Raw genomic sequence first — 15,061 nt, 5'->3', positions numbered from 1 at the left:
CAGTTTTCTCATTTAAGAGTTAGAGATTGTGATTCCTATGTGAAGTATTTGAAGCTTAATGTGATTAGTGGGTATGAAAACTCCAAGCACAGTCCTAAAAGTTGAATAAATATTAGCTTAAGGAAGTCACCAGATGCGATCACCATTATTTTCCTAAGCTAGATTTCTGATAATTTTATCACTCCCTCTGGCCACACCAAGTAATAAGAACAGTCTTTTATTCAGGTAATATTTACATGTTTTCTCTGTGGCAAGTACTGTACTGATTTTTTAATGTATTATTTCATATTATTCTCACAACAATCATAATGTAGCATTTATACCCCATTTTCAGCTAAGAGAACTGTGGTTTTGCAAGATTTGTAACTTGCCCTTCACAGAGCTAGTAGGCAGTAAATAGAGGCCGATGACTAGTTTCTCTATTACCAGAAATAGAGAAACTATTTTTTTTTTTTGGAGGGGGGGCAGGGTCTCACTCTGTCACCCAGGCTGGTGTGCAGTGGTGCAATCTCGGCTCACTGCAACCTCTGTTTCCCAGGCTGAAGTGATCTTCCCAGGTACTTTAAAAGATAGAAAGATGTTCATCCTAGTGACAGACCAAGAGACTACACAACCCAAATTGGACAATTAAGGTGCCCTGATTCCCTACAAGTATTGCTTTATTCCCCTCTGTTGCCAAAGTCCTATACTGAGACATTCATAAGTCCCTCATGGGGACTAATAGATCAATTTAAAGAATAATAAGAAGTCAGGAAATAATGAAATATAGAAAATATTTTTTCTGTATCCCCTAACAATTGTGTACTTATTTATCCTTTAAACTTGAATATGGCATATATTACAGACTAGCCCAAATCTAAATGTACTTTTAAGAGTCTTGACTCTTAAGTAGCTATTTGAAGTTAATAAGATGTGGTTACAGGGGCCTTTATGTCTTATTACATGCCCCTATACATGACGAACTTAAGTCCCATTGTAAAGTGACATCAGTTATCTGCCTGTTATTCAGGTTTAAGTCAGATAATATAATCATATAATCTTTCTGTGATATGTTTAGTCTGGAAAAGGAAGTATGTGAATTTCCCTTATTAAAAAAATTGAAGAAATACAGAGGTACAGAAAATCCAACAATGATGGCAAGACACTTAAAGGGTCCTGTGGATGTCTCTCTGAGGAAGCAGAGTTGAATCTGCATTTACAAAATGGAAAATTTAAGGGTTACTCAAGCATACTGTTTTTCAAATCATCTACGAAAATCTCTTCCCGGGGTGACTTCACTTGTCCACAGGCCCTTTATTCTGTTACATTAAGTATGGTATAAGCAAGAACAAAAGCTTTCCACAACTTTTTGTTTTCATAGCACATGCATTGCATTTCCACTTTGTTAGCTCTGCAAGTTAGACCTTTTGAAGTGTCTGGGTCATCCCACATTCCTTCAAAAAAGATGATGTGCATCCTCTAGGTCACTCCAGTTCTTGTAGATAGTAGGTAGGTAGAATTCTAAGTTGGGTTCTTTGGCAATGAAGATGATACCCTATATATTAATGTAGTATCTGTCTAAAGTAAATTTTGTTTGATGAATATCAGGTATTTTATTGAAAATATTTCAAACAGTTAAAATTATGGCCTGAATCTGGGGCTAGAAGTAAGTTTTTCTATGGCAATAAACTGTTTGACTTACCCTTTCTTGTTCTCAGTTTTCTTATCTGCAAACAAGATATTCAGTGCAATTTAATAAATAATTGTTAAACACTTTCTACTGTTCTACTGTTTGCCATGCACTGTGTTAATAATGAGAGGTGACTGAATGAGATAATAGGTGGCAAACTGCTTTGCAATGTTTTCAGTGCTATGGAAATACAGTTCTACATGATGGGGAACCTTACTAAAATACTCCTTTTGTGGGGGAGAAAACCTTTTTCTAACATGTTATTTTCCTACCTAAGAGCTCTTCAGTTTAATCTTAGGAATGTTGGAATCATAATTATTATTTCATTCATTATTTCATACTTTCATTTTTCCCAAGTTGCATAAATCTTAATGTTGATTCACCTTTGGTTTTCTGTAGATACCAAGTGAATTTTGAGATCATAAACAGTTGCCTTTGAACCTGAAAGTTTTGTTTCTAATTTGGGAGATAATATGCTCTTATTAATTTACTGAGAAGATATATAGAATTTTGTTTTTTCATATTTCTGTGTTTTGCCCTGGTTTTCTGTTAAACCATCAGCCTCTACACTTTCTTCTAGAACTATGTATATGTGTTGATCATTGTTCTGGGAATAGCCTTTTACTTCTGTCATCTGGATGTTCTAGATCACTCTGAATTTTCTGTCTTGATTTAGCACTCAAATAAAAAATAAGGTATTGAAAATGGTGGAATTAGTGGGAACTGGTGACAGAAAGGGGGAAACCCAAAATTTTTTAGGAGCTGTGATTTATTTCATGGATTGTCTTTCTAAGTTAATGATACAATTCTAGGGGATCAGTTAAATAAACTTCTGAAGTAAAATACGGTAAAAACTTATCTGTGGTAGAAATAGTTGTTTTTTAAATCACAATTTCCACATGGCAGTGCAATTGTACAGTGTCTCTATTTTGCTGATTTGGAGCCAAGTACACTCATTAGTCACGTTAGATTCAGCTACTATTCTAGTGTCTTCTGTCATTTCCTTTGTAGTACAGACCAACAGAGTTGAGTCCAAGGACACTGGGCAGAGTTGGTGGGGGTGGGGGTGGGAGGGGGGCTGTTGGTGAGGAAAGGGAGAATGAGGATGGTGAGAGAAAAGGGCAAATGGGTGCATTTGAGAAGAAAGATTGTGTAAGCTGTAAAAATGATTTGATGTTGACCAGTTTATTTGACCAATTATTTGCTGTTGTTCAGCTCAAAATAGTGCTTTGAATCTTAAAAGTGAATATAACTTTTTGAAATGAAATTTAATCTACCATAGACTGAACACTAAAAAGCATATTCTGTAGGCAAAGTAAATATAGTTTGCCCTCCAATCTCAGATGATAATAGTACAGGCATATTTCCTGTGACAGAGAAATGTCTACATATCTGTTATATCTACTATAAACTAGGTACATGTCCTTCCCATTAACCACATATGTTAATGTTCAACTTCCCTCTTTCTGAGACTCAATTTACTCATCTAAAAAATAAAAGTGAACTCTAAGATACTTTCTAGCTCTAAAATAACAATTCTGTCACCATATTTGAATGCTCAACGATCAAAACATTTAAAATCGAGCATGATTGGGTTGAAACACTTTAGAAGCCTCTCAAACCTGTCAAAAAAATTTATTTGAGCATTGTGATACTCTAAATATATTTCTTCCTTTTTCTTTCAAAGAAAACAGGGAAAATAAAACACACATTTGTCAAAAATTTGTGACATAAGGAAGCCATATACAAAATGCAATTAATATCTCCTATTTTTTAACTCACTTCGTAACCAGTATGTATGTCATTGGGAAACTATAATGTAATTCTAATTGCTCATGTTTCTATTAACTGTGTTACCATATCTTTTCCCCTTCAAGGATTTATTGCTGGTACTATATTAATTGGTACCCTAATTCTAGTCATTGGACTGTGGAAAATCAGGGTGAGCAGAAATTCTGATGATTTTTAAAAATTTATTCCTAGTTTATTTCCAGTAAAATTTGGTACTGTATTAGATGACTCTCTTAGCTTTATTTAAATTTTGGCGTGTCTCTGTATTCATTTTTGTCTGTAATTACTATCCTGGATTAACAGACTTCATGTCTGTTTTTTCTCAATATATTCAAAGGCGCATTTCAAAGCAAAGTGACTTGAAGTCTTATTTTGTGATCTATTGATCCACTGACTTTTTTCCACTCAGTATAATTTATGATAGTATCTAGTGTTGCACAGAAGCAAAGAAATCTAGGAAAAATAAACCTCTAACATACTGTGAAATTGCCTGTGATTAGGGCTTTTTCTCAGTTATATTAATAGATGCCAGTCCAGCTCAAAACAGCACAGTGGTTAAGACAGCAGACAAATGGGGGAAATATAATACCTACCTCATATGATTATAATAAGGATCAAATGAGTTGCCACCTGTCAAGTGCTTAGAACATTGCTTGGCACATAGTAAGCACTCAGATATTAAAACAACAACAGCACACACACACATCAGTATTATTTAAAATATCTAATCTGCATTGAATATACATAATGTGAAGTATAAATGTCACGATTGGCTCTGATGTGTCCTGTAGACAGAGGATGATTTAAATTGACCCTCTTCTGTTTTGTAGTTTTAACTGTTCAGAAAACTAGTTGTGGTATTTATACAAACTTGAGTTATTTCTAAGCTGCCCTAATGCCTGTCCATTTTCCCCATTAATAAGAAAACTATAATGCTGTTATTAAATTGTCTGTTTTAATTCTTTGGATGATGTGACCTATCTCCTTTCTACCCTCTACAATTTTTCTACTTAAATTAACAATATTACTTAAGCCTATTATAAGTTAAAGTATGTAAATATTCTTTAACTCACTAAATGAGTCAGTCTTTTAGAAAGACTTGACCATTAGGTCTAGGGGAGTGATAAATAATTTTTACAGGCATTTGTTTAATATCAACAAAATATTCTAGCTGTCATGATAGCAAATATAGTAAGACATAACTTTCTCTCCAGATATATCAGAAACGTTTTAGGAATGTGATTTAGAGCTTAGCAAAAACTCAGTTCTAAGTCATCTAAAGTGAGTTGGTAAGGAAGCGTCAGCAAAGCTACTCTGAAAAAAAATTAAACCACCAATCTTATGTACGTTCTTGTATTTGTTCCAACTCTCCTTTTGAAATACTGTTATCAATTTATCAAGTTATAAAGTATCAATGTACAGAGTATTATCAATTTACCAAAGCTACTGCTTTGAGGCTCCCTGGATCGGTGGGAATGGAGACTGGGTGGGGGCGGGGGCAGGGGCAGGGTAGCAAGATGTGGTAAGTTTACCAGGTGCTGTCTCTTGGCTTTCATCAGTTTCTTTACATACTTTGGTAAGGTGATTGGCTGCGATACTTGTGTGTCCTATTAAGGACATAAAGTACTGGAACATAGAAGGAGGGAATACAGTAATTTCTGCTTATCCTCGGTTGGGGGGCGGGGTGTTTCAAGACCCCCCAGTGAATGCCTGAAACAACAGATAGTGCCTAACCCTACATATGCTGTGTTTTTTCCCGTATGCACATCCCTATGAGATAAAGTTTAATTTATAAATGAGGCACAGTAAGAGATTAATACCAATGAATAATCAATTAGAACAATTTATTGTAGCAAAAGTTACGTGAGTGGGGTCTCTCTCTCTCTCTCAAAATATCTTATTGTACTCACCCATTTTCAGATTGCAGTTGATTATGGGTAACTGAAACCACAGATAAGCAGACTAGTGTATTTGTTTTGAATTGTATTTTGGGGTTTTACAGTGAACTTAATTTCTTATTTCCTGAATTAGAGGGAAACTCATGCAAACTCCTAAGAAAGAATTTGTCTTTTTTATGTGCACATAAAAAACACTCCACTTGCCTTATTTTGGAAACATAAGCCGTTGAGCTAACTTTATATATGTTTGGCTAGCCTCCTGATTTCATACTGATTTAATTAAATATTTGATCTTAATTAAGACAGGATATAGTTAATGTGCAAGTGATAATGTGGTTTCATTTAATGATTCTTCATGTTTGCCTATCAGAGGATTGATTTATTTCTTTTAGAAGAGTTAGGTCTGTATGATAAATTTTAGTTTAGGGATGGAAGTGTAAGCAGATGCCTGACTTTGTTTTTTGATTGAAATGACAGTTATATAATTCAATTCAATAGTTTTTTTCTTCTCTACTATTCAGCTCTTATAATGCACATGAGAGCAACAAAGTACTCAATGTCGTGTTTGACCATTTAAGTGTGACTGATGGTACCTCAGAAATAAGACTTTCTGGTAAATTATAAAAGGTATATATGGTTTAATAAAATCACATTTCTGTATCTTGCAAAATATCCATTAATACCCTTGGCTAGGGGGTTCTTCATGACTTTTAAAGGATAATAGAGGCTTAAGTCTCTACTGTCACTAGAGTTGTTTTTTTCTTTGTTGAATGAAAGACTAATACATTGAATCTCTCATTACTGTGACACATCATCAGTTCTGGACTTGGTAGCAGTAATGCTTATCATCTCATCCTCCATTTTGAACTCAGTTTATTGTAACGATTAGATGCTATAGTGCCACAAATATTCGGGGGGAAAGGGATGATATATTAGGACTTAAAGAGAATGCCTTCATTATGATAATTTGCATCATGAGATGGTTGACCTACATTGTATTTCTCCTTTTGCTTGGTGGCTTTTAGAGTTTTCAATGTTTAAGAAAAATTATAATATGTGCTAAGATATCCTTTTATACGTCATGTTTATAGATCTCAAAAGACATCTCATATCTTTATACAAAATTATCACCAAAAATAACTTGGTGTAAATGTATCTGTAAAACTTTCTGAGTGTCTTCATCTCTTAATTTTCTCTTCCACATGTAGTAGTATTCAGGGGTTTTTATTTATTTTTATATTTTTTTAACATCTCCCACACTTAGGAATTCATTGACTTTTAATCTGAGGGTACCTTAATTCATTCTAGCTTAGCCACTATTCATCTCAAGAAACTAAAAACTCCATGTCACATTTTAGTTGTAGCTGTAGCTGATAAACCCCACCTGTAGAATCTCGTCCATATTCTATTACTCATTTTTTTTTGTTTTGCACCCCAAATTAACTGATTCTTTTTGGTGATTTATCACATAGTAACTAAAAATTAGTATTTATCACTAGTAAATAAAATCATTTTGATTTTAACTTTTTTTTTTTTTTTTTTTTTTTAATTTTCAGGGCACACGTGTTTCACATTGACAGGTTTGCTTGGGACGATAGTAACCATGGGCTTGCTGACTTAGCCAAAGAAGAGTTAAGAAGAAAATACACACAAGTATACAGACTGTTTCTAGTTTCTTAGACTTATCTGCATATTGGATAAAATAAATGCAGTTGTGCTCTTCATTTAGGATGCTTTCATTGTCTTTAAGGTGTGTTAGGAATGTCAACAAAGCAAGGAGAAAAAAGGCAGTCCCGGAATCACATTCTTAGCACACCTACACCTCTTGAAAATAGAACAACTTGCAGAATTGAGAGTGATTCCTTTCCTAAAAGTGTAAGAAAACATAGAGATTTGTTCGTATTTAGAATGGGATCACGAGGAAAAGAGAAGAAAAGTGATTTTTTTCCACAAGATCTGTAATGTTATTTCCACTTATAAAGGAAATAAAAAATGAGAAACATTATTTGGATATCAAAAGCAAATAAAAACCCAATTCAGTCTCTTCTAAGCAAAATTGCTAAAGAGAGATGAACCACATTATAAAGTAATCTTTCGCTGTAAGGCATTTTCATCTTTCCTTTGGGTTGGCAAAATATTTTAAAGGTAAAACGTGCTGTTGAACCAGGGGTGTTGATGGTGACAAGGGAGGAATATAGAATGAGAGACTGAGTCTTCCTTTGTCGCACAAATACAGTTTGGAAAAAGCCTGTGAAAGGTGTCTTCTTTGACTTAGTCTTTAAAAGTATCCAGAGATACTACAATATTAACATAAGAAAAGATTATATATTATTTCTGAAGTGAGATGTCCATAGTCAAATTTGTAAATCTTATTCTTTTGTAATATTTATTTATATTTATTTATGATAGTGAACATTCTGATTTTACATGTAAAACAAGAAAAGTTGAAGAAGATATGTGAAGAAAAATGTATTTTCCCTAAATAGAAATAAATGATCCCATTTTTTGGTATCATGTAGTATTTGAAATTTATTCTTAAACGTGACTACTTTATTTCTTAATAAGAAATTCCCTACCTGCTTCCTACAAGCAGTTCAGAATGCTGTGCCTTGGTTGTCCTAGCGTGAATAATTTTCAGTTACTTTAAAATTATATTGTACTTTCTCAAGCATGTCATATCCTTTCCCATTAGAGTACCTATATTGCTTGTTACTGATTTACCTGAAGGCAATCTGATTAATTTCTAGGTTTTTACCATATTCTTGTCATCTTGCCAATTACATTTTAAGTGTTAGACTAGACTAAGATGTGCTAGTTGTATAGAATATAACTAGATTTATTATGGCAATGTTTATTTTGTCATTTTGCTTCATCTGTTTTGTTGTTGAAGTACTTTAAATTTCATATGTTCATGGCATTTCACTGTAAAGACTTTAATGTGTATTTCTTAAAATAAAACTTTTTTTTCCTCCTTAACCACAATTATCACAACTAGCAGTACTATCAATAATTTCCTAATAGTTTCTAATATTAGGAAATTCTTTGAACTTCCCTAGAAGTTCTAAGAGTAGGCACATATCCACCTATTCATTCATTCATTTGTTAAATATGAGGGCCCGCTCTGCCTATTCTGTAATAACCCAGTGCTTCCAGGGATAACAATAACACTGGCTTGGCTATTCAGAAAAAAAGCTGAGTGCCTTCTATGTGCAAGTTGCCATATGCTAAATGTGAGCTTACCAAGATAACTGCAAGTGTCTGCCCTCAAGTTGCTTATAATTTGCCACAGGAAGACCAAAATATGTACTTATTGAGAGAAAGAAGATAAAGTTACAAGTGTTACAGCCCCGAATATGGTGGGTGCTTAAGCTATTTGTTAAGCAGTTGAGTGGCAGGGAGGGAGACATTCAAGGCAGGAAGCTGATTAAGAAAGCAGTAATAGATGAGATTATAATGGCAGGATGGTGGAAGTAGGAAAGGCTTAGAGCAAGGGCTAGACTATGTCATGTGTTCTGTGTAGAAGTGAAAATTGTCAGCTCTAGACTTTTTATTCTGCTCGATCAAATTAGAATTAGCATAAAATAGGTTTATAATAGCAAGAACTTGCTATCTTTAGATAAGGGTAAAAGCGGAAATACTATTAAACAGTCATTTACCTTGAAGAAAATATGAACAGTAGGCTTGCTGAGGGTAAAGATATTTTCTTGTAGGATTTATATTTACTGTGTGTCCCGTAGTTATGAGGTTGAGTGGTTTTATTTTTGCTCAAGATAACCTCTCCTGTGAGATTTTACTTTGATTGCAAAGGTTGTATTGCTTTTCCTCTTGAGACTGATGTATTTGTTACAGCAAGTTATACCTGCTCACTGTAGAAATTTGTGAGTTTTATAATATTTAGCCCACTATCACTGTCACTTTTCTGGGAACACTTTGAACATGAATAGTTTTTGTCTTGTCACACCCTAGCCCTGTTTGCTTTGGTTAATGTCCAATGTGCGAATGCTTCATTTTCCTCCCACCCATCCTGAGTGTTTTCTTCCTCCTTACCGAAACTAAAAACAGCCCCTTCCCTGAAGGTACTGCTTCCTTTGCAGCCTATTCCAGTGGTGGCTGGTTTATTTTCATGCATATGACTCATTGTTAAGAGGTGGTGGAGGTGTTTTCCTTGTTCCTCATTGTCATGTCTTCCATCTCAACCCCCACACACATCTCTTTAAAAAGAGTAACTGTCCATTTACTCTGGTAGGGTAATTTACTAAAATGTCAAATGTTTTCCCTATAATTCTCCTTGGTGAAAAGCATGGATTCTGGAGACAAATCGGAGCCCTGGCATTTATCAGCTACAGGACTCAAGGGATATTCCTTGTCAGTGTACCTTAGTTATCTATGTGTAAAGTGGGCCTAAAATCAGTACCAGCCTCATAGGATTTGCAATGAGAATTAAGTTAATACACATAGAGCTTAAAATAGTGCCAGCCATGTAGTAAGTGCTCAGTAAGTTTTAACTCTTTTTAGTGCACAGGTGGAGATTGCCTTAGGTGGAAGCATGCAGGGCTTCGGTAGATACCAGGAGGGAACTGTTGCAGGTGGGTTGGAGATGCCCATTGTGGCAGCTTTTAGAAATTGATTTCACATTTCTTCTGTTTTCTCAGGGACATATACATCAAGGTCATCATGAAAATGATGACACATGAGGAGGTGTTATGTTTGAAGACAGCAGAGAAGGAAAGGACTAGAGACATTTAGTCAATTAGCAGGCAATGCTAAAGACCCAGTTGAGGTGAGTGCTCATGAATTTAGAGTGCAATCATCAAGCTTGGTTCTGAGTTTTTCTGCAGTCATATTTAGCTTTCTAGATACAGTCTCAGAAAAAACCAGTTGCTTGGATTTAATCATGATTGGGTGTTCCCAGGTGAATTTGATGATGTGAGTTGAGCATGTGCACAAGGGAGTGATTAAAATGATGGACCATAGAATTTAAGCTATGTGAGAAGGGAAGTGAAGATATATGAGTGGTAAGAAACAATGAGTAACAGGATCAATATTTTGTAGGCCTTAATGGGGTCATGTCATTGTTAGACTTGGGGTACTATTTAGGTTGAACTAGAATGGTAATATGCAGTAGTGAGAAATAAGAATGCCTCAATTGAGGGTAAAACAGAATTGGCGACCAGAGGACAAAGCAGTCTACAAATACACTTCCCCTTCATTTTGGGCACAAAGTTAGACACATTTCCTGGCACCCTTGCAGTTAAGTGTAGACATAGGACTGAGTTCTGGCCAAAGGAACATGATCAGAGATGTATAGCTTTCTAAGTCTAGTCCTAAAACATTCCCATATGCGATCCTCCTTGCCTCTTTCCCTACACTGAGTTGATGAAAGTGATTGTAGTAACCTACTAAGTCACATGCTAAAGATAACAGAACCACAGAAAGGAAGGAGCTTGAGTCATTGCTTTGAGGAGAGCTGTCTGCTGATCAGGAACACCCACAGTAGATTTCATGTGAAGAAGAAATAAACTGTCATGTTTGAGTTCTAACATTTTGGGGATTGGTGTGTTACGTTATTGTGGTTGACATTATCTAAACTAACACTAAAGCCTTCTAGATTTTGGTGATGCAAGGGTTTAGACAGAACTATGGTTGTGAGAAGTTGAAATAAAATAGTGGACAAAAGTACTGGTGAAGAGGAGGCCATGGAACATCTTAATTGACACTGAAATCACCAAGCATGGGGATTCATGTTAGAGGGGCTAAAATCTTCATGAAATGAGGAGGAGTGGCTTGTACATCTGAAGATGATTGCAAACAAGAAGATAGCAGGTGCTATATTCTGATGATACGCGACTCGAAGGAAAGGGTTTTGTGGAAAGGAAGGAGGACGGGTCTGCAAATAGCAATGATGAATAAAACAGGGCACCAACTTCACCTCTATGCCTGGTACTATGTGGAATGAAAGTGCAATGAGATATTTTTGCCTACCAGAGATTTGTTTGCACATTCAAACCCACTGTATGATCCTCTTCCACTCCTTGTTATTGCAATCCCCCTACTTTGTGATAACCCACCCCTGTCTGTTGAGGGATTTGGAACTGGCTCACTGTCTCCCAACCATCCTGCAATCTGGTATTGTCCATAATTATTTCACATTGACAAGGAGGACTCCTTATAACATCTGTGCCTCTGGATTTTATTGACCTTTTGATTTCTAATGACCTCCTTCACTCTATCTGAGTCACTCATCTCCATGGAACCTTCTTAAATCACTAATTCAGGCATATTTTCTTGCTCAATATAATCTTTTCAGCTTTCTAGTTTAGTTACCCCAGTATGTTCATCAACTCTCCGCCTTCTTCCTATTTATAAGTCTGCTGTGATGGATATTTTCTGTTTGTTCATCCAGAATCACTCTCTAGCACACTCCAACTTGCTGTGACCTCAGAGGCTGACCTATAATGGAGGCTGTGGAGGGGAGAGCTGCATTCCTTCTAATTTTTGTTTTGTCTCAAAACACTCCACGACTTCTTACTTTGTCATTTTTTTTCTACCATCCTATCACCAAAGGATGGCTCCCCTTCCTTTTGCCCTTTTCCTCTTTTAGAAACTACACCTTTCAAAGGCTATCAACTCAGATCACATTATGTTTATGGCCCTTTCTTGAAGGTAGTGCTTGTAGTTAGTGCTCTGGTCTACAAGGACACCTTTTCAGCATTTTCATTTTTACGGCAGACTCTTACTTTCTGGCAATGGTTTTGGAGCAATTTGAGGACTCTGCTAGCTCAGCTTTTTTCTCTTTCATGATGTCTTTCCACAGACTGCCCTTGCTCACCACAGAGGCTTCTAGGAGCAGTGTGAAGGACTCCTGGGTTGTTTTTGTTTGTTTTCTTATAGACAATTTGAAGTTGGTGCTTTGTCTTCTAGTTATGTTGAGAATGTGGTTTTCATGTGACCACACTTCCTATTGGCGTGGCTGTGGAAAATCAGATGTTTTTATATATTATTGGTGGGAATGCAAACTGATACGGCCATTTTATAGGGGAATTTTCCAATATCTAAAAAAAAAAACCACACATATGCATTTACTCTTTGATCCACCAATCTCACATCTAGAAATGAACTCTGAAGATATACCTCCAATAATATGAAAATATACAGTACAAGGATATTCACCAAAACATTGTTTGTCATTGCAAAAGACTGGAAACCACTTAAATGCTCATATGTAGGACTTGCTGAATAAGCTGTGTTATATCCAAACAGTGGAGCACTATGCAGCTCTGAAAAAAGAATGAGGACTATCTCTATGAACTATTATGAAGTATTTCTAGGATATATTATTAAGTGAAAAAAGTACAAAAGACATATGCTACTTCTCATGTGAAAAAAATAAAAAATACACATCCTCGTTTGTACAAAAAGAAACATAGGAAGGATAAACTAGAAACAATGAGATGGTTATATACACGGTATAGGTGGAAACGATGGGGAAGATGGGAATTCCTTCTAATTTTTGTTTTGTTTCAAAAATTTTAGAATCATTGTCTCACATATTAAAAAGCCAAGTAAATATAAGCAATGAAAATAGGGGAGAGAAAAAAATTCAACAGAATACAAACACAACAAATGAACCTTTATATATTTTTTTTATTTTTTTTTTATTTATTTTTTTGAGATGGAGTCTCACTCTGTCATCCAGGCTGGAGCGCAGTGGTGCAACCCCCACCTCCCAGGCTCAAGCGATTCTCCTGCCTCATCCTCCCAAGTAGCTGGGATTACAGGCATATGGCACCATGCCCAGCTAATTTTTATATTTTTAGTAGAGATGGGGTTTCACCATGTTGGCCAGGCTGGTCTTGAACTCCTGACCTCAAGTGTTCAGCCTCCCAAAGTGTTGGGTTTACAGGTGTGAGCCACCACACCCTGCCCCTTACTGTATTTCAAATGAATAACTTGACCACAGTTAAGAGGGAGCTGTGAGGTAGAAATGAATTAACCTCGGAACACAGTATTTTGATTATACAAACAAAAGGCTAAAGACAAGAATATGAACAAATGTTGGATTCTGTCTAGTGGGTTTGTTTTTCGTAGTAGTATGAGTTAGCAATTTCAACACTGCATTCTAAGATGGGGTAGGTAAGCAAATATATTGCAAATAATGAGTCAGGTTTCTCACTGTTGAAGGGAATTACAAATAAGCGAACACTAGCATGGAGCCTGTGGCATTTGTAATTTATCAGTATAAACTCATGATTTCAAACATAACTGATACACAGAGAAACGTGTATACACACACACATGTGCATATCTGTATTAGGTTCTCCAGAGAAACAGAACCATTAAGATATATATAGATATATGAAAAGATTTACTGTGGGAATTGGCTCATGCAATTATGGAGACCTGGAAGTCCCATAATATGCCATCTTCAAGCTGGAATCCCAGGAAAGCAGGTGGTGTAATTCTGAGATCGAAGTCTTGAGAACCGGGGGAGTCAATGGTGTAACTCCCAATCTAGGGCTTAAGGCCCAAGGACCAGGGGCTGCTGGTGTGCAGATGCAAGTCCTGGAGTTCAAAGGATTGAGAACCACGAGCTCTGATGTCTGAGGGCAGTAGAAGATGGATGTTCCAGCTCAAGAAGGGAAAGTAAGAATCCGTCCTTCCTCCACTTTTTTGTTCTATTCAGATGAGCCCTCGATGGACTGAACGATGCTCACCCACACTGTGAGGGCTGGTCTTTACCTAATCCACTGACTTAAGTGCTCATCTCTTCTGGAAACACCTTCACAAACACACCCAGAAATAATGTTCTACCAGCCATGGGCCTGTTACTTAGCCCAGTCAAGTTGACACACAAAATTAGCTATCACAACATCTGTGTGTGTATATACATATGTATTTGCATGTGTCTGTATATATGTGTATATATATTCGTGTGTGTGTATATGTGTGTATGTTGTGACGGTGTATACACATACATGTATATAAAAATTTCAATATATTAATATATTTTGTATATAATATGTTATATATAATGTTATATAGTAATATATATTTGAATATTATAAAACATTTTTATAATCTATATTGTTATACATTATATAAATATATGTATATATAAATTATATACTTATAAATGTGTTTTATGTATATTATATATGCTATATGTATTTATTGTATATGTTATATGTTATATATAATTTGTTGCATATATTTATAGTATATGAAACATATATAATCTGTCTTCTTGGAAAAGCATACAAACAATGAGACTCCAGATCCAGATTTCTTTTTTTTTTTTTTTTTGAGACAGAGTCTTACTCTGTCACCCAGGTAGGAGTGTGGTGGTGTGATCTTGGCTCACTGCAACCTCTGCCTCCTGAGTTCAAGCAATTCTCCTGCCTCAGCCTTCGGAGTAGCTGGGATTACAGGCAAGCGCCACTACGCCTGGCTAGTTTTTGTATTCAGATCCAGATTTCTAAATGTCTTTCTCCAGTTAAAAAAAAAAATAGGGCTCCTGGGAGAAATGGCTGATCTCTGGGCTAGGGTAGGGAAAGTAAAAGATGAACCTGGAACATCTTGTGGTATCACAAATTAAGTGTTCTGAAAATAAGTGCTGAAAAAATTATAGTGACATGTCAAATGGATTCAGAAGCCAACATGAACAAGCTCCCACTAACCAAATCTGAAACAGTTACAGCAAATA

General features: G+C 35.8%; 1 protein-coding gene across 5 annotated transcripts in view; it reads left to right on the top strand.

Moving 5' to 3' along the window:
- The window catches only part of CD55 (CD55 molecule (Cromer blood group)), a 62,744-nt gene that overhangs the window by 32,067 nt on the left and 15,616 nt on the right, over positions 1-15,061 (top strand). For 3 of the 5 annotated variants that reach the window (XM_003272985.4, XM_003272987.4, XM_012506759.2), the window contains one exon: positions 6,915-7,869. In XM_003272985.4, the coding sequence (XP_003273033.1) occupies positions 6,915-6,979 (65 nt within the window). In that variant the 3' untranslated portion in view covers positions 6,980-7,869. Of the gene's footprint in view, positions 1-6,914; positions 7,870-10,010; positions 12,424-15,061 lie in introns of those variants that run through there. The other 2 variants (XR_004030120.1, XM_030813084.1) reach the window with 2 other exon arrangements.

The sequence above is a fragment of the Nomascus leucogenys genome, chromosome 5, assembly GCF_006542625.1.
Source record: "Nomascus leucogenys isolate Asia chromosome 5, Asia_NLE_v1, whole genome shotgun sequence".
Classification (NCBI taxonomy): Eukaryota; Metazoa; Chordata; class Mammalia; order Primates; family Hylobatidae; genus Nomascus; species Nomascus leucogenys.
The sequence above is the reverse complement of the archived record's forward strand: the minus strand, read 5'-3'. Positions and strand labels throughout refer to the sequence as shown.